At 30.7% G+C, this 20,890-nt stretch overlaps 2 protein-coding genes across 3 annotated transcripts; both read right to left on the reverse strand.

Annotated features, from left to right (window-relative positions):
• Positions 1-1,953: 1,953 nt before the first annotated feature.
• LOC101509741 (endoglucanase 1-like) lies at positions 1,954-4,707 on the reverse strand. 2 transcript variants are annotated; one of them, XM_004502001.4, is made up of 7 exons: positions 4,328-4,707; positions 4,041-4,250; positions 3,725-3,925; positions 3,539-3,631; positions 3,250-3,411; positions 3,052-3,163; positions 1,954-2,649 (listed from the first exon to the last, which is right to left on the reverse strand). In XM_004502001.4, exons 1-7 carry the CDS (start codon positions 4,559-4,561, stop codon positions 2,156-2,158), a joined length of 1,506 nt encoding a protein of 501 aa, XP_004502058.1. In that variant the 5' UTR covers positions 4,562-4,707; the 3' UTR covers positions 1,954-2,155. The 2 variants fall into 2 exon arrangements, 1 of the variants encoding a protein (XP_004502058.1); XR_003472834.2 differs by having other exon boundaries at positions 2,512-2,649; positions 2,964-3,163.
• Positions 4,708-13,102: 8,395 nt separating this feature from the next.
• On the reverse strand, positions 13,103-14,971 carry LOC101510062 (protein CANDIDATE G-PROTEIN COUPLED RECEPTOR 7). Its single transcript, XM_004502002.4, has one exon. The coding sequence runs from the start codon at positions 14,720-14,722 to the stop codon at positions 13,412-13,414; it is 1,311 nt and encodes a 436-aa protein (XP_004502059.1). The 5' UTR covers positions 14,723-14,971; the 3' UTR covers positions 13,103-13,411.
• Between the last annotated feature and the right edge of the window lie 5,919 nt (positions 14,972-20,890).

Raw genomic sequence — 20,890 nt, forward strand, 5'->3', positions numbered from 1 at the left:
TTCTTGTATCTATAGAAAAGAACACCCACATGGGCAATATAATTTATAGGATCGTTGGGAATGTATCCAATCCAAATCTTAGTACCAACAAATTTAGCTAATTGTATTAACTTATGAGTTTCTATATTTAGAGCTGTTTTCACAAAAACAACATAAACTTGAACAAAATCAATACAAAGAGAAATACAATCATGAACAATAAGATTAATTTCAGCTGGACATGGTCTTCCTTCAACTCTTTTCACCACTACAAGGGCATTAGAGACAAAAGTATCATGTTGTATTTTGAGCTTGATTGACGTTTGCATAGTCCAACGTAGTCCCACGGCCTCAACCGTTGTTGGACTCGTCCAAATCTCCCTATTTTTGCAGGTCATAAACATGACAGTGCCAAGGTAGTCTGAGATGATAAATCCCCAACAAGTAGAACCATCCTAAAAACAACCCGCATCAACATATATACTTGGTGTTTGTGTCTATTTGCTTAGAGACAAAGGAATTATGTTCCATTTCGTCATACTTCTCCAAACGTAGCTTGGTTGAAAGCCAAAGTTAGCCTCCAAAAAGTTGCACGTTTGGTAATATCTACCCTTAAGTATCCAAGCCATAAGAGAATTTTCATCTTTTAGGAGCCTCCAACCATGCTTTCCCAGTAGTGCCCTATTGAAATCTTTGAATCCTATGAAGCCCAACCCACCAATTTTTTTGGATTTTGACATCCGATCTCATCTTAGCCAATGTAGCTTCTTGTTTTCCTCCTTTGATCCATACCAAAAACTGGTTATCATTCTTTCTATTTCGTCACGTCATACATCCAAAAATTTGTAATAGCTCATTATGTAGTTTAGGATTGCTTGGACCACTACTATGATAAAGACTTCCTTCCCTGCTTGAGATAAGGTCTTCTCCTTCCACCTTTTCAATTTCTTCCAAACTTTGTCAATCACAAAGGAGAAGATTACCTTTTTGGATCTCCCAAATACCCCCAAAAGGGCGATATATTTTGTATGAGAATACACAGTCTTTTAACCCATCATGTTGGAGATTGAATTTTTATCTACCGGTAACACATTTTGACTAAAAGAAATTTCTGATTTGTCAAGATTGATTAGTTGTCCTAAAGTTTTTTGATAGGTTGTGTGGAAATATGTCTGAAATCAGCAACAACTTGAGTTAGTTATTATTATAACTACATTAGTTATGACAAAGGTTGTTATAGTTAGTTAAGCAATGTGCCTTTAAATACTATAGTTGGAAATGCAAGTAGTAATGAGTTGTTATAGCAGTGATTGCTGAGAAAGGGATATGCAATTCGTGATTCATAGGAAAAGAGATTGTGTGAAAAGAGAAAACTATTGAAGACTAGGTGAACAATCTTAAAGAAGACTTGATCTTGTAAAGTTCAATCATTAATAGTGGATTAATCTTGTTTTTACAATTATTAATAGTTGATTAATCTTGTTTGTTTTCCCGTGACGTAGATTGAGATTGAACACGTAAAGATCTGGGTGCTATTCTTCTCCTATCTCTTTTTAATTTTCGTTTAATTTGATCTTGAGAATTGATTTTCAAAACTGCAAAAAGGAGAACGATAATATGAGAGTTTTATTAGGTTGTTTATTAATGAGTATTTGACATTGACAACGGTATAAAATCTTCATCTCTTCTTTGCTTTCTCTAAAATTAGTTATTATACAAATCTATTCACACAATCTTGGCATATATATTGAAAAAACCACTCACAAACAACTTTCTCCTTTCTTAAAAGTTTGTTGGTTTATATTGCTTGATATTAAACGAGTTTAATTTAACTATAATTATTATTGTCCAAATTTTACTTGTTTTTTGGTCAAACTTCACATTAGTCAACATATTATTTGGCTCTTTTTTCCTAAGAATTAAACTTGTACTTCGAATTTTTAAAATGTGTTTGATTTAGTTAAAAGTTTACAATAGTACTATAAAAACTTCCACTTTAATTTTCCTAATAAGATGTAGAGCAACACACAAACTTGTGACAAAAATAACTCTTTACTAACCAACCACACGTTGACTATTACTAATACAAGCTTAATTGACTTGGACCTAAAGAAACTAAATGAATCTATCTATCACCAAGATTCTTATAGTTTAACATAGCTTTATGTGACTATTGTTAACTTGTTGGTTGAGCAGAAAAAAAAGCAAGAGCACCAACAAAAGGTGCATTAATGTAAGTTGCTGGCTCCGACTGTTGATAATTATTTCTATCATCAGAGAAATTGTCATGCTTATCAGGACCACCAACAATGGCTCCAACAAGAACATTAGGATTGGGTGAACCTAAACTGTTGTAGTGATACCCATAGTTACACGAAATCTTCTGAGGATGTTCGTGAATGGAAGGTAAAGAGGAACCTCTATGGTGAATATTCTTTGGATACCTCTCTCCAAAACCCACCATATAAGACATTTTTTTTGGATTATCACCCAAAATGTAATCAACTTGGCTTTTAGCTAACTTTATGAGTTTCTGTTCTGTTAGTTTTGATGTTCCACACGAGACAGCACCTCCGTTTAGGTTGAGATATTTGGCATATGTTAAGAGAAGAAAGGTTGTAGATGTCACAAACTGTAAATTGCTTGCACTCTGTTTATACAGAACACCCCCTGCCAAAATACACAGTCAAATTTAGTCTCTTAAATTTCACATTAAAAGTATTCATTTTACTAAATTTAGTACAAGAATTTTAAACTTTATATGTTTATCTTGATGCAACAAGAAACTATAAGATACAATATGTATGTCTTTTATTGATTTTGATGACTATTTACTAAAGACTATTTTGATTCATAGACTAAATTGACCGATAAATTATACTATTAACGAGATGCTTTCTTACCCCTCAAATCACACCATGGAAAATTAATTAATTTTGACAGTTATTTAAATAAAATTTAAAAAATTTACTATAATGTCACACCTTTTTGATAGTATTTTATATTTGATCTTAGTTGTCAATAATTACTTCCTCAGGTCTTAAATGTCATTGAAGAATTAGGATGGGTGACCTGGGGTGAATTGAGCCTGAAAAGCAGGAGTTCCTGGTATTAGAGAACAAATGTAATTGTCTGCATGTGCCTTGTATAACTGAAACTCTTCAGAATTTTTCTCCAAAAATTCCTGTCACAATGCCCATAGGTTTATGTGTGATGATAGATAGCATTAAATCAAACAAATTAAAGAGAGGTGAAGAAAAGGGTAGTTACCTTGGAAAGTAGTATTTTAGTCCCAGGTCGTTTGTCATCCCAACTGAAAAAGTTACTGTCATCATCAGCACCTAATAAGTGACCGTTGGATTCTATGAATTCCATGTAGGAGTTATTTCCAGAAGCTTTATAAATCCATGATGCACCCCAAAGTAACTCATCCTATTCATTTACCATTATATATACAATAATAACATCATTATGTTGAGATTAATTTCATAACTCACACACTCTTTTCATTAAAAAAAATAATTTAAAAGTGGGTTTAAGACTACAGGTATAGCCTTACCTTATATCCAGAGTAAGAACAGTAAAATGGGCAGACTATAGATTTAAGAGAGTCACTGTAAGAGCCTCTGTAACGGTTTGCAAAATCGAATACCTACAACAATCACATTAATTAATTAGAGGACGAAAATTGAAAAAAAACAAAAAAGTTTAGAGATAAAATTGTGTGTTGAGAAGAGAAATGAACATTGATGGCTGCTTGAAGCAATTTGGAGGAATAGGTTGGATCAGAATCAGTGAATACTAATGAAGAAGCTGCCAATGCAGCTGCCGTCTCCGCCGCTACATCGGAACCTGGGTTTTGATCTGATACCTTATACACATTGCGTGGAGTGTCCATATCCTCTGGCCTTTCCCAACACTTGTGATCCATGTTAGCCTCTCCAACCTGTATTACACCATTTTTTAATTTATATAAAATCTATTAATCTCTCTCAAAATTCTCAACCGTGCTCAGAACCACCAATGCAAATAAGTTAAGTTTGTTTGTTTGTTTGGCTCACTTGAACATATAATGTGTCGGGGGTTGTGACGGCCGCCTTAAGAAGGTAATCCGTGCTCCACCGGATGGCAGTTCTAGCATTTTCAATTTGGTCTTGCATTGAGCTTCCAAATTCAAGGACACTCCATGCTAATAATGTAGTTGTAAATGCCATTGGTAACCCAAACTTAACGTTGTCACCAGCATCATAATAACCGCCAACTAGGTCCACCTGAACCAATACAAATAATTGACATAAACAAAATTAGGCATGCAATTAAGAAATTAGTTATATTTGAGTATGTATACATGATAAGAAGAGCCATCGGATAATCCAGAATCTCCTCTCCACGTTTGTTTCTGGTTGGATGGCAATTTTCCAGATCGTTGTCCTTCAAAGAAGAGAATGGATTTTTCAAGAGCCTCGTGGTAGTCTTGTGAAGTGAAAGCAAAGGTTAATTGACAATGGAATGAAGAAAACATTAACAGAAAATGTAGCAAATATAATGTAGTGGTTGAGGTTGAAGTTGAAGTTGAAGCCATCGTGTGGAGTGATTGTTTATGATAACGGAAAAATGGATAGTGTTTATATAGAAGAAAGAAGTGGGAAATTGGAAGATTGGTTAATGCTAATTGTTCACGGGATCAACTGCGCCACACTTCAACGTGGACTGATTTCTAGGCAGTTTTTGGCCTAACAATAACTGCAACCAATCATCAAACTGCCTTCTATTTATTTTCCAAACAATCAAATGAAAAATTTGTTCCGTTCCATCATAAAATATCTACTCTATTTCATTTCATTCTACTTTATTTTATTCCGCTCTATTCCACTCCACTGACTTGGTTTTAAACTATCCAAATAGCCTTAGAGGTGTTTATCAATATTTTTCCTTTTTATAGGCCTTAAAACAACTTGATAAGAAAATGATGGCTTAATAAAAATATACTACTCCATAAAAAAAATGGAAAAACACGTTAGCGGCTCCTGTTATAGTTACGTAGAAGCCAAGCGCAGGCCATCCAAAAAAGTGAAAAAACACTGCACACTCCTTGTTGTCTTTTGGTAGTTATGCAGTGGTATACTCCATTAGGGACGTACAAAAGATGAATAGTTGATCGAGGTATAATTTGTCTTTTTAACTATCAATTCCAGGAGTTGACTTCGTTAAAAACGAAACGAAATAAAAATGATATTGGATTGGTCCTAAGACGAGATGTCGTAATTCATAAAAAAAATAAAAATAAAAATAATTAAATATAAAATAACTTATAATAAATTACATATAATTATCATTTGTCAATTTTTTCAAAAATATAGTAACTTATAATATTGTTTTATAAATTAAAAATTACTGCCGATTGATAGCTTTTTTTAAAGAGAATGAATCTATAATAACAAAAACATAATTATATGGCTTTAAAATAATTTAGGACTTTGACAGATAACATGAAAGGTAACTCGTACTCGTCTTTTTTTTAACTTGATGTTGTTTTATCCTTATTTTTTGTCATTTTTTGGGACAGGGTCAATCTATTTTTTACAGGGCAAAACATATTTGCAGGACACATCTAGTCTTGGACACCCCTACTAATCACAACAACAACAAAAAATTACTACATCCTTAATTCCTTTATTGTCGTCTTTTTTTTTGTATAACATCCTTAGTCTTTATTATTGTTCCTCCGTGAGTTGATACAGTCTCCTTGAAAAAGAGTTGCATTTCGTATATTCCATTATATCATACTGCCTTTTCAGATCAATTTTTACTTAACCTACTTTTTTAGTAACTATATAAATGATATCTTTAATATTTAAACATTGTTATAGTTAATTTTTACTCTCTTTTAAAAATACGTGCAAGTCAATTTTTTTGACGCAAAGGCAGTAATTAAGGCAACATGAGGTATTTATTGGTTAGTTTAATATATTAATTTTAAAAGTATATTGTATTTACTCTTCTTACTTGTCTATAAGTTTTATGTTAATAGTGCCATATTTTATACTATAAGTTTAAATATCCTTTTAATAAAAAAAATATTATCTTATTACTACATAAGTTATAATTGACATATTTTTTTATTTCATTATTTTATATATATGTATATAGGTAGGATAAAAAAAACTCCCTTCATCACAACGGAGAAGATTGAGAATAAGACACGAATAGAAACTTTTTGCAGAGGCAAAATCCACCAAATTATCACAGCTTGATACTCTGTGCAATTTATATTTACCAATGCTCCATGTGTTTGGATAGAAATGGGGGCGATGTGGATGTGAATGTGTGCTGTAATCCCATGTCACCACTTATATCAAAATAAAGTAATCTCATGGCACCCTTCTACTAAGTGATAATTCGCTGTGTTCACCCATTACCCACAATATTGCATTTATTGTCTAGATTTTCATCGAATTGGATGATATGTATACATATAACAAATAATTTGTACTCGCAATTAGGGATGGGAATAGGCTAGACCGTCCGACATGGGCCTATGGCCTGGCCTGTTTAATAAAAAGGTCAGGCTCAGACTGTTTTTAAAGCCTATTTATGTAAATAGGTCAGACTCAGGCTTGTAAAAAAGCTTATTAGGCCTGACAGGCCGGCCTATATATATTTTATATGTATTTCAATTTCTATTTTTTCTTCTTCTAATTTCCATTGCACTCACTCCAAAACAACATATTTTTTATAAAAACCGATATTATTTATTTGTTACTTTATATTTTATAAAAACCAATACTATTTATTTGTTATCTTTATATATATTATTAGTATATAAATTTAGAAACCCTAATTGTTTATTATTATTGAATATGAGTTTGTTTGAGATGTAATATTCCGAGTTGTTTGAGAGGATTTGTTTAGAGGTAATATTCTGAGTTGTTTGAGAGATAATAATAGGTGTGTTTGTTTCAATAAAAAATTTATTCTTTTAAACCAAAAACTATTTTTTAGGGTTTAAAAGGTATTTGTTTCATATTTTTAAAAAATTATTTTGTTAGAAAAATCATTTTTTTTATTTAATATATATACATATACACATTAGTATTGGTATATGGAGAATCATATAAATCGATATGTGTAGAGCATCATGTAGCTATAGATAATTGTTAATTTATTACCTTTATATATATATATATATATATATATATTATTACTAAATTTATTACTAAATATGATGTTGCACGAGAGGATTTGTTTGAGAGGTAATAATCTGAGTTTGTTTGAGACCATTTGTTTGAGAGATAATAATGTGTGTGTTTGTTTTAATAAAAAAGTTATTCTTTTAAACCAAAAATCATTTTTTATGGTTTAAAGGGTGTTTGTTTCATATTTTTTTAAAATTATTTTGTTAGAAAAATTATTTTTAATGTGAATAAGGCTTTTAAATAGGCTTACAGGTCAGGCCATGATATACCGTAGGTCAGACTCAAGCCGGAAAAAAAAAGCCTATCATAGGCCAGGCTCAGGCCTTTTAAAGTCTGGTCTGGCCTATTCCCACCCCTACTCGCAATATTAGTGGATAAAATTTATGATAGACACATAATTGGTAGTTTGTGGATATTTGCATATAAAATAAAATAAATATGTTGACTATTTATTAATTAATAGATGCAAAAGTAAATATGATGGTATTTGTATATACGAATATATATCAAATAATAAATTAATAAAATTATATATTATAATTTTTTTATATGTTAATCTATTAATACTTTTTATAATAAAATGTTGTGATATTTTTATTTATGTGTTAACGTATTAATATTTTTATGTATTAATATCTCTTATTTTAACTTTAACTGAGACATCATCTCTAAACCCTAAATTTGATGTTATAAAAAAAATCACCACAATATTTTATTTGAATGCGGATAAATTTTTCTTCATATGCAACAATAACTCAAGGAATCTGTCTCCCATAAACAAGATCATTGATTTTTATGAACAAAAATTAACAAGCAACCGGGGATTAAAATATTAAACGTAATTTTAATCAATTTCATCCTATTGGACTCAAATTAGTTTAAATATAATAATTTCCGAATACCGAGATTGAATTGAAGAGCAAGAAATAGACGTTATCACTATTACTATTGGCGTCATTTACGCCATAAAATTGGACACATCAAACTTGTTATAAGTTGAGTATATTTTGGGGCCAAATTTTAAGGGGCAGTTTGGTTTGAGAATGGAGAAGTGTAATTTGTCCGTAGCTAGCAACAAATCACGGGGACGCATGCAGAGTCACGTGAGGAGTCGGACAAACCAAACAAGAGTTAACGAAAGAGAGAGGACAGTGAAATGACAATATTTTCAATGGTTTCTATAATGCCACAGAGCCAATCAGATAAATAAAAACATTACATATATCACGTGATAAGGATGTTCACATGAATGTTTTGGGATTTCCAAATTTCTTTCGGTGGGGTAATGGGAAGTAGTGCACCTTCTAATTAATTTGCAATGCGTGAAAAAGAATGGAAAAATTAGATGTAGCTTCTCGATTTTGAGTTATACCCAATCCGGTGCTTCTCCAATAGGATTTCTTTGTAATATTCCAAAAGTCTCAAGTCTTATATATTTGGTCAAAAGAGAAGAGTAATTTTAATTGATTTTGTGTTTCATTTTAACTTAACTTTCCTTTAAGACACTTGTAACCATTTTTCATATGTCATTGTCTTCTACCGATCTCAATTTGAATTTGCCTATATTCTAAACAAAATAAAAACCATAGACGTCTTTACAAGTCTACTAAATTTATTTCTATATCTTCAATTTTGTCTCTCTAATAAAATATTTTTTGACAAAAAGAAAATTATTTATGTTCATTAAAAGTTTCAAATTAATAAAGTATATCATATAAACACAAATTCAGCGTTGACTATACAAAAATACTATTAGGTTGATAAATCACATTGGAGCAATCAAATTCACAATATTTTAACTAATTTTAAAATGCTCCTCTTTCTTGATTATGTTTTAATTTTTTCTGCTACTTCACAATTTCTTGCCAATTTTTTCTGCTATTTTCATAATTATGTTCACAATCACCTCGCCAATTTATTTATTTATAACAAACAATCATTGAAAATAAAGATAACACTTGAAGCATTTTCAATATTCTCCCTCATAAACTGCGTTGTCTATATCCAAGGGTTGTGCATGCGCACGTTGAAACTCTCTTCTGTGGAGTGTATTACGATTGTAGGAACTGCAACTTTTGCAACTTTTTCTTTATGAGACCATGTTCACATTTTTTGTGAAATCAATTACAACTATTATACTTAAACAACAAATTTTAACACGTGTGAAACTTAGCAATTTGTTATAAAGTGAATCCAACTTCTCAATTAAGGTTTTCTATCATGTTGCTCAAATTTAACTTGATTTGTGTGTTGAGTACCATTTCCTAAGATGTAATACTTCGATGCTCCATGGTGTGTCATAACGGTACTTCATAGATATATTAATTAAAAAAGAGTATTAATTGTTATTCATAATCTACCATAATCAAAGAAATTGGTTTTTACATCTTAGAATTTAAATTAGATCCTACATAACTCCCACAAAATCGGTTTACATAACTCCCACAAAATCGGTTTGTTGGGTGAAGATTACTCACCACTTATAAACATTTTGTGAAGCCTTATCTCATCCGAATGAGACTCTTTAACATGAAGTTTGAAAACAATTCGATACTCAATAGACAATCAATCCGTTATTAGATATTGCTGAACTACTTTTGAAACCAAAAACCCTTCGAGTTCCCATTTTCTTCTCTCCCATAAGATGATAATTTACAGAGAATGGACAATCTTTCACTTCAGCAGGCAAGCCAAGCATAAAATCAAGTGTACAGCAGGAAGGAAAAAACTATAAATCTTGCTTGCTCATACACACCACTGGGTCCGGCTTCACTGTCGTCAGTGAGCCCGCATCCACACATTCGGGACATCAGCGATCATTCAATTAAGATCAGACAGTTCAAATTTAAACTCGGTATTTTAAATTGTATAATTAAAATTAAAATCAGTATGTTGTGGTCCGTTTGATCAAAGATCAGACATACACCAATGGCCTGAATGTGTGGAATTCCTTACTGCAGGGAATCCAAATCCCACACCAACACCACCAAATTGTACCTTAGTAAAGCAGAGCCACTAACAGAATTTGCACAGATTGCATAACACTCACTCAAACATGAGAACAGACTTTAAAACAAATTCTTCCAACTATACTTGCAATCACATTCAGTGAGGGCAACACCGAAAGCAAACACAACCAAGTTCAGCAAATGCCATTCAGCGTAGATCAAATCACAGAAAGCTTTAGTAAAGAAAACTGAAAGAATCCTAACATAGTAATCATTAAGATTCATCACAGGAGAGCCATAAGATAAGCTTTATATCAGAATAGTATTACTATGAAATTGAGAGGGATCATAGTTGGTTTCTGATTCTGAGGATGAACCGTGAGCCCTGTGCAATTCCTTTCCTGCTTCTCCCTGACCAGAGATGACATATTGACATGGCATATTGAAAAGGATACTCAATCTTAGATCTTCCACGTGCTGAAAAAGCTACTGCCACGTAGAGCCCTATGGAAGAATACTAGCACCGTTTCCCTCAAATATAGCCAAAAGTAGTTATTCATATTAGTATAGATGGAGCATTGGCGAAGCCGAACAACATAACTAAATCCTCGTAATTACACTCGTGACTTCTAAAGGTTGTCTCTTTTATATTTCCTCCATCCTTATCTGACGATAACACAATCGCATATCTAGTTTTGAAAAGAAATAGGAATCATGTAACACATCGAACAGCTCATCTACTATGAGAAGAGAACATTTGTTAGGGATGGTTACCTTGTTAAGGGCCTGAAGCCTGACAGTTCACGACTTCACGAACATTCTGTAGATAGCATCTATAATTGGGATTAAATAAGGACTTATAATAGGACGAATAATCCCTACACAACATTTCCTGTTTTTGAATTTCATCTTTGTGGAAATGAGGATATCAGTAGGGTCTCATGCTTGCATGCTTTAGCCCCAACAATAAAGGAATAGAATGATCACAACTACTATTGGATGGCAATTCTTGGGACTACTTGAACACCTCTCTAACCTATTCTAGTAATTTCCCAATTCCTCTTGCTAGCCTATAGTAATTAGTAAGACAAACATTGTGTCCCCTCCCTAATGTCTGCTGTAAGTAATTCAGTTTTTTAACCCCCCCCCCCCCCCCCACAAGTTTAGTCCCACAGAGCTCCTTAAGGACATTTTTAAACTATCTCCAACAACCATCCTTGAAATATTTGAAGGTCACAATCTCCCAATTACAAACATTACATCATTCAAAGTCTATAACCATGCAATGCTAAATTAGATCTATGCCTCCCAACTCCGGCACCCAACTAAGTATCTACATTGTAGTGATTTTCTCCCATAGAAAATTCAACTCCATTGCCTTTCCCTCATGAAAGTATTCTACAACCATCACTAACTCGGATCCCTAGTGTCTCACAAAGTTCTCGGGTTTGCAGTCCTATAGCAATGACCAATTTGGGTGTAATAAGTTGTTAGTTGCTCAGTTGATGGCCAAATTCAGAATTGCTGCCCCACATCTCACTCTCCCACTTCATTGTTTAAAGAGAGCAATGCAATCCCTCGCTAACTCAAACATTTCTGTCATTTCTCAAAAGGAAAACATACTACATTAGGCTTCCGTTAACTTTTACAACGACGGGATAATTCCAAATTAGGCATCAACAGCAACCTTCAAATGAGAATCAAGAGTATGCACTAAAAACCCAAGAACTAATATCCTCCTTCAACCCATTTAAGAAATATCACACGTATTGTTGCTCCGATTGACAGGGATATGCGATTCAAAATCCTCGATGTACTCTTCAACAGTCCAATGTTACCTTATACAGTCAATTTTACATAAGTGCTATGATGTTTGAGTAAAACTCCAACAAAATGATGAACCAACCAGATCCCTCCATGCATAGTTGAGCGAAGCTGATTATAGAGTGGTATGGATGCAAAGATACGTATATGCCTTAGTGAGCCAACCACATGCCTTCAAATGGAGGTAGCTCCGTTCATTTAGCAACTAGGTGAGCATCACTGTCATACACCATGCACTGGTTGTGAGAACCAGAATTTCCATCATGTCTCCTCCACCGATGATGATCCTGTCCCTTTCTCCTTCGCCAGTTTCTCTTCTAGAGATGCAGCAGCTTATAATAGATCCTGGACTTTGTTCTTAGCAGTCACTAATCGAGACACATTGGCCCCCAAACGTGATGGAAAACAGTTTCCATCATCCGACGAATCCGACTGATTATTAAGTTTTGACGAACACAGTTCCTATGGAGATACTATCGTTATTTTAGGAAAATAAACCAGTAAAAGTAGGAGGATTTATGAAAGAAATATGAGAAAGAAAAATCAAATAAATTGTACAAGTCTCTCAGTTACAAAATTGATTGCCCTTCTGATGCAGCCTATTTCCATCCCTGCCCTCCATCTCTCTCTTTCTCCCTTTATAACCAACTTCTTTCTCATCCATGTGCGCCCTTCTTCCTCGTACTGTAAACTTGCTAAATTCTAATAGTTTGCTTAACCAATTAGCCCACATCCCTACCAGACTCACCATGTCACTACAATCCTAATCTATCTAAAACAAGGTATTAACTTTTCAGTGGAACAGAGCCGTGCTAGATCCTGCTTGGGTCCGGTAATTGGTTTCAGAAACTCTCTCCCAGCCCCCCATGTTAAACTCAGGAGATCCAAGATTTGGATTTTCCACTAGTTCACATAATCACAATCACTACCCTATATTTGACTCTTACATACAATGACTTCAAGAGATTAGCCGACATGACATTCCTACATCTACGTCTAAATAGGCAAATCAAGAATATGGTTAACAAAATTACAATGAGAGACTATTAACGTTTACAACTAAATTAGAACTCTAGCCTCCAATTCCAATGCAACTTCACAGATTTGCAAGTACAAAAGTACAAAGCTGAAAGCTAACTAGAATAAAAGCAATCATGACAAGAAAAAAATGTTTGCAAAGTATCAGTATCAACACTTAGACAGAATATATTGTTCATAGCACTACACAAGAGTCTAAGATATTATGACACTAGTTAAGAGAACTGGCACAAGTCCAGAACCCAGAAAATATAGCACAATGATTTATGAATACCAACTATACCCATAAAATGTAACATGAAAATTTGCAGTTGTCGTTGTGATGAAACCTGAGCATTGCTGAGCAGCATACCAACATCATCAACCATATATATCTACTCTGCCAAAACCTCAATTTATATTGATTTTTTTTTTTTTGCAGTGAAATTACAATTCAAATTCATCTTCTAGCTTCAACGCCTCAGCGGCAGCCTCTTCCTCTTCATCATCAATAACAAAATATGGATTGTGAGCCTCTGGCTTGAACTTATAACCAGTAAATACATAGAAAGCAAGTGTGGCCAACTCAGCAGCAACCACACTAGTCCACGAATATCGATACGAAGTGATCGTCTCCAACGCATAAACCACAACCCTTGTGAAGTAAATGTAAAAGATAACAACAACATAGTAATGCCTGAAGAGAGTCAACTTCATCAAATTAACGGCGGCTTTTCCGTCAGTCCTAGCAGCCTCACGGAGGTTCTTAATAGACCATACAATAGGAAACAACACAGCACAGCAACAAACAACATCAACAAGGAGGAAAATCTGTTTCCATGTAACCCAATCATGACCATAAGGTCCACTCTCATCAATAACAACCTGAGCAATATTAGCAACAATCTGTAACGGAATCACAATCATAAGAACCTTTTTTTCCTTATCCTGAAGGAAGGGTTTGAGAAAAGACCAACCAGTACCAATCAATACAATAAGAGTGAAAAGAGAAATTCCTTTAAGGAAACTAAACATGTAGAAAAGTATATCCCAACCATGTGCACTACCAGTGCGCTTAATGTACGATTTATCTTCAGCCTCACACAAAAGATTAATAGCTTTCAAAATGATAACAGCAAGCATGAAGTAATGAATTCGAAAAGCCGTTAACCGTTTTTTGTAAAGAACACTGATCCAAACAACAGCGAGGGTAAAATAGACCAAAGAGAAAAGAAAGTAAACCCTAGGGAGAATGGTTCTACCAGCGGAGAGATAATCACGAACGTTATTCTTTCCGTCGAGATTATACATAGCAGATTCAACATCCATGGTGACTTTGAGTTGTTGAGGGTGACAATTAGCGAAAACGAGATTGTACTGATCGGCGTCGGTTTCATTGTAAAGCGTGTTGAAGGAGTCTTTACCGTTGAGGGAATTGAAAGTGTAAACGGATTTAACGAGATCGGATTGAAGAGCGCAACGAATCTCACCGTCTTCGAGTTGTTGAAGAACGTGGAGCCATGAATCGAGAGTGCAGAGGAAGAAACCAACTTTTGAGAGATCGAGATTTGAATTGGAGAGTGAGATTTTGGAAACGTTGAGTTCGAGACGACCGTTGTGAGTGAATCCAAATTGGTCGAAGGGAACGATGGGGCGATCGTCGTTTTGGATCTCGGAGAAACGGATCTCGGAGAAAGAGGGTGAGAATAGGGAGAGTAAGATGAAGAACGTAAATAGAAACGAAGACGAACGCCCCATGGATTCGTCTTTCAGTTTCAGATCGGATCTGGGAGGTGTTTGGTGTTGAGGATTGATTGTTGAGCGTCAACTAGTGTCGGCAAATGCAATGAAAATGCACGACACAACAAAAACCACTTAACTTGGAATTCTCACCGGACCGGTATGTGCCGCTCTTTCTACGCGCTTGTGCTATTTATTTTGTTAGTTTATTATTTACGCACGAAATTTTTCGTGTCAAAACTTAATTAACGTGTAAGAATGACATTAGTCTAATCTTTCGATCACCCGCAACCATTATCCTACTCATCTATCGTCGAATTTTGTTTTTTTACCAAAAAATCCATCTTGGAGCTTGAGCAAAAAATAAACAACACTCGACAAGTTGAATCTCCAAGTCGCTAACTTATGTGTTTCTTTTTTCTTTTTGCTTAATGGGAAAGTATATTATTAATTCAAACTATGGAAATTAACATTTTTAATATCCATAATATTACCTAAAATGAGAAAACATCAGTTCAATATAATTATATCAAAGTTTGTATAATAAATTATATATGTAACGAGATCAATACATCTATTCGTTTTATCATTAATGAATACTATTTTAATTTGTTAATAAATTAGTTACATATGTTAAATAGGAATATAGCCACGATGAATTATGTCATATAATTTATTTTTTAGTGTATTGAGTACTAAAAATATTTTTTTATAAATTTAATTTAATTATTAATTATTTTTTTTAACTCATTTGATATAAATACATTACAATATTTTAGTTACGTTTTATTAATTAAAATGTATCAACTATAAATTACCACAAAATATATAAAAATAAAATTTATGCACAAACAATATAATGAAGTTTAAATTAAAATAAATAAAAAATATGAAAACGGAGATATTTAAATTAGCAAACCTTTGAAGAAGAAAAAAACCCAACAAATAATTTTTTTTATTTTTAAAAATGTTAAATTATAGATTAAATATTTTCAAAATAATATACAATTTATGTTCTTTTTTCTTTTATTAGTGTTCAGATACATATTTTATTCCTTTAATACAAAAAAAAAGTATTTTTCTTTATAAATTGTTCATGAAAATAAAAAACACTCATTTCAAAATATTAAACTTATAGATTTGATGAAACATAAATCAGAGTATAGTTTTAATTAACGGCAAAAATAATCAAAATTAAGTAGTAATTTCTTATCATTCCTAATATTATTTCGTGTTTTTTTTTCATAAAAAAATAATACTTTGAGTTTATTCATTATATATAGTCTCCAAAAAGAATAATTAAATCAAAATATTTTTAAAAGAAATATGTTACAAAACACCTCTAATTAATAATTAATTATTGAAAGTTTAAATGGAAATGAGACATAAAACATAAAATATAAAAAATAATAGTTCATTCAATTAGTAAAAAAAAATAAAGAAATAATAGTACTCAAGATAAAAAATAAAACAAAAATAAAAATAATGATCATATAAAAATCAATGCTTACAACCTCAAATCAATGATTGCAAAATATATATTCTATTTTTATAAGAAAAAATATTTTATAATGATTGAATGTTTAAAACCAAACAAAATGTATACAAACAATTACTCATTTTTCTTTAATAATATTTTTAGAGTGAAATTCACTTAGTTTATTTAAATTTTTTGAATTGTATATACAAACACTAACTCATCCTTTTTTAATCATATTTTTTAGAGTCAAAATCACTCATTTTATTATAAAATTTTTAATTATTTTCATTTAAATTTTTTTAATACTATCACTATTCTTATAAACTAAAAAACTTCTAAATTTAAAATAATAAAAAAAATCCATTCAGATTGATGTATTTATACACCATAAATATCACCTTTAAATTTTTTAAAAATTTTATAATAAAAGAATATTTTAGAAATTACACCCGCACAACTTGTAGATTATATTCTAGTTGGTTTTAATTGAGCAGTTACCGGTCTGATCCTCCAAGCACTGAGCTTTCATTTCGTAATTAATTATAACATAAATGAAAATTAAAGTTTTTAATTGAGTTTAGTAAAAAATGTTTGAATATTTTGTCTAAAGAGGAGTAAAAGTCAATCATAACATAAATAGAAATTAAAGTTTCTTAATTGAGTTTAGTAAAAACAAAATAGTGAATATTTTGTCTAAAAAGAAGTAAAAGTTTAACTGAATTTGATCTCAACATTCACAGACTAAAAAACAAAAACAATATATAAATTAATGAAGTTCTTTAATAGTTCTTTTTCTCCCCTCCCTCATATCATATATTTTAGTACATGCAACCCCTGAGTTCGTATATTTATGTATGCAGCCCTTGTGATTGGATTATTCTTCAAAGCAATGGCCCGTGTTGTGTATCTTTTTGTTGCATTGGAACATGAAGCCTAGGCTTAAAAAATCATGTGAATTTGGTTACTTTGAATTGTAAAAAATTAGATTTGATACCTTCAGTTAGACTTGTAGCCCACAATATATAAAAAGTTTAATTTATCAATTTCATTTTCATTCCAATTTTGAAATTTTTAATATGCAAATTTTTTTGAAAAATTGTATTTTTCGTGTTAAACTTGAATTTTCATTGAAAAAAAATTTCGATTATAATAACTTGTGTATTGGAAATTTTCTGTAGTTAACTAATTTATGGTAGAAATCAATAATTTCCTGAAATTTCAAGCATAGTTCCATTTATAAAAAAAGTCATATAAAACAATGAAAACAACAATTTCTATGTTCATTTATCTTTATTTTTGACTCATTTTGATCATTTATCTTTTATAAGTGATGTACTTTAATCTTTGTCACAATAAAAATAAAAGTTATAACAATATTTGCTCATTAGAATCACTTATAACAATTGTTAATATATGTCGAGTATAATATTCATTCAAAAAAATAAAATCATCCCATTTATCTCAATTTTAGGTTTGCACTTGAAAAAAATTCTTTTTACATGTTTTGAAACTAATAACATTTATCAGAGTTTACTATATTTTCACTTCATTGTTATTAAGATTGCACACTTAACTTTACAGTTGATCTAAGATTTGATTTCAATAGTTCATGACAATAATTATGCAATTGTTTAAAACAGTTATGATGAAAATGATTAAAATACATCACTTATAAAATATAGATAATAAAAAAGAATAAAAAATGAACAAAATGAATATTAGGTAAACGATAAATGACCAAAATTATATTTAAGTTGATACTATTTTAATATAGTTTATTCTGCATGCATATAATAAAGTTTTTTTTTCTTGTATGACTATTTTAATTTGACATGAATCATGATAATTAATTCTCCTTCAATCTTCATGTATTAAATATTACTATTTGAGTCATGTGAGAATAAATATTATATATATTAGAAATACAAAATCATCGTAAATTTGAACATCATTATTTATGTATTATATATCTATTATCCATCAAATAACTGAATTTATACAATTAATCGCATAAAATTTTATAATGTTCGATATTATTTGACAAATTATAAATTCGGTTTGATCAATGCATTTGAACACGTCTTTTTGGCTTTGTTAGTTGACATTTTGAACGTTTTTTCGGCATAATATTAAATTTTTAGCACATTTTTAAACTTTGGACCATAATTGAGTTTTAATATAATTATTTCATTTATTTTTGGAATTACCTACATATTGACCATTGTTCCACAAACTACAACTTGAGCTTCAAATATCGGATTGATGTGTACGAGTATGCGTTGGAAAGCTAAGAGACATAGCTGCAATTTTTATGTTGACGCCAAAGTCCAATTTGAAACTTTGCTTGGTCAAAACGGTTGATTATGTGACTTGAAGTCATAATTAATAATAATCAGTATCAGACCATTTGTTTTTCGGTCCGAAGATTATAGAGTCCAAAATGAATACTATATATTTTCATATTTTAAATTAGCAGCATTTTTTATGGAAAGAAATATTCTATTTAAGTTTTTCATTAATAGAACATCAATTGTTTTAGGATTTCATAAATACCTTGAGATTTATCTTATATGGTTAATTTTATTTTGATGATTCTATTTCTTTTCATTTATATTCGATTATATTGTTAGTCTAATTGCTTAATTCAATTATATTCCATTTCTTTTTATTTTGTGACACTTGATTCTTAGTTTAACATATCATTCACTGTGACATTCAGTTAAAGAAAGAAACATAATTCACATAAGTTTGATTTACATTTGTTTGATCAATCCTATAGTCAAACAAAAATAAAATACTAGATAAAAATTGAACTCTTTAAAAATATATCATAGGTCTGAAATTTCCGAATAAGCGTAGTAGTCATTTCAATATACGTGATTCTAATTTTCTTTTTTCAATTTGTCTAAACCTAAATTCGAAACTATTTTTTATTTTTATTGATTCTAAATTCGATTAATTAAGTCGGCGACAATAGATCAACACTTAAAACTTAAATGAGAAACATCATTAGTATTAATTTTTCCCGAGTCTCATTTATCTTTCTTTATTTTTTAGTTTTTTTTTCTTTTGCATACATATATAAAAAGAACAAAGGACCTTTCGTGTAAACTCACTCGCACGTATCTCTCCGGTACTTATAAAACCTAAATTGATATCCATCTAAATATTTATCCATAGTATACAGAAAAATTGACTTTGCTATTAAAATTTATATATACATCCCAACTTCATGTTTTAATATGATGTGATGTTTCTAATATTGCAGAAGAGACAAAAGCAAAACAACAACTTGAAAAAATGACATATATTAATTATAAATATTATTTAAATTATAATAATAGTAATTATAATACAAAAGTTAAATCATAATAAATAAAATGTAGTTTATTTCCATTTTCTTTATTTCTGGATTTAAACAGCCACTTCTTTTCCAATCATATAAACCTCATCTTCTTACATTATAAATATTTTTTCTTGTCAAAATATACAAATATAAAATAAAATACTAAAGAATAACAACAATAATCAAAGTTTAAGTTTTGATTTATAGCATAAATTTGTTTTTTAATGAAATATATGATAGAACACTTCTCAAAGTTAAATTTCAATCAAATAATTAATTAATATAGGTCAGAGCAAGTGTGAAATAAATTAATTTATATAACACGACTTGACTATTGATAGAACACTTCTCAAAATTAAACTTCGGTACATACATTGACTATTGATATCATAATGCCTATAAAAAAACTATTGATATCATAGTAATACATATTTTTATACTTTTAATGAGCTCGTAAAAACCCCAGAAAAATAAACTAATAAATATCTTTAGTGCTAGTCATTTCAATTAATTTAAGATAGAGCAAATGAGAAAAACTCCATGACTAATGACTAAATTTTATAAAAATTTAACTATAGAAACTCCAATTACTAACAAACCTGCTTGATAGCATCTTTCATAAACGGAAAATATATATGTCAAAACAGTTGAACAATTCTGAGTTGAATGATCGTATCCACTAGGAGAATGTATTTTTGTTTTGATCTATTTTCAATCTCTAATCTCTAATATATTTCATTAATCTCTGTAGTGCAAATGATTATTTCTTCTCCATCTCTAATTTATTTTCTTTGGCGCACACACACACATATATATATATATATATATATATATATATATATATATAGGTGCTGATGCATATAGTGGAGAAATTGATTGTTATCGGCAAAAAAAATTAATAACTATGGGTGCATAATTAGAGGTGATAAATGACAACCGTTTATATGTTGGCGGGATTAAAAATGGGTAAAGAAATAAAAAGTCGAGTTAATGAAAACGTGAGTTACAATTAATACTTCATATGGAAAATCATTAGTATTTTTTTACAAATAATTTGATGAAGAACTTATAGATTTATATTTACATATTGTTCGTATGGTTGTCTTACTTTTAATTCTAAAATATTTTGTTTTTCCATGTATATATATATATAATCATGTTTTCTTTGGCACGAAAGTTTTAATTCTGCAACAACAAATGGAGCTTGTTCTATTCAACATTTGATGAAGTACTAATAATTATAATAATAAGAAATTAAGAGCAACTTTTCGTGAAAAGATCAACAAGAGTTATATGTAACTTTGTCCGATAATTGTGGCAACAAGAGTGATATTTGTAAGCATTTAATTTTTTTACTTTC

Source organism: Cicer arietinum, chromosome 5 (genome assembly GCF_000331145.2).
Source record: "Cicer arietinum cultivar CDC Frontier isolate Library 1 chromosome 5, Cicar.CDCFrontier_v2.0, whole genome shotgun sequence".
In the NCBI taxonomy this organism is placed as follows: Eukaryota; Viridiplantae; Streptophyta; class Magnoliopsida; order Fabales; family Fabaceae; genus Cicer; species Cicer arietinum.

Bases quoted from the DNA above. Each gene is read 5' to 3' on its own strand.
- LOC101509741 (XM_004502001.4), bottom strand. From the start codon at position 4,561: ATGGCTTCAACTTCAACTTCAACCTCAACCACTACATTATATTTGCTA. The intron at 4,251-4,327 runs GTATACATACTC...GTATTGGTTCAG, and splicing joins CCGATGGCTCTTCTTATCAT to GTGGACCTAGTTGGCGGTTA. The intron at 3,164-3,249 runs GTAACTACCCTT...GCATTGTGACAG, and splicing joins CTAAAATACTACTTTCCAAG to GAATTTTTGGAGAAAAATTC.
- LOC101510062 (XM_004502002.4), bottom strand. From the start codon at position 14,722: ATGGGGCGTTCGTCTTCGTTTCTATTTACGTTCTTCATCTTACTCTCC.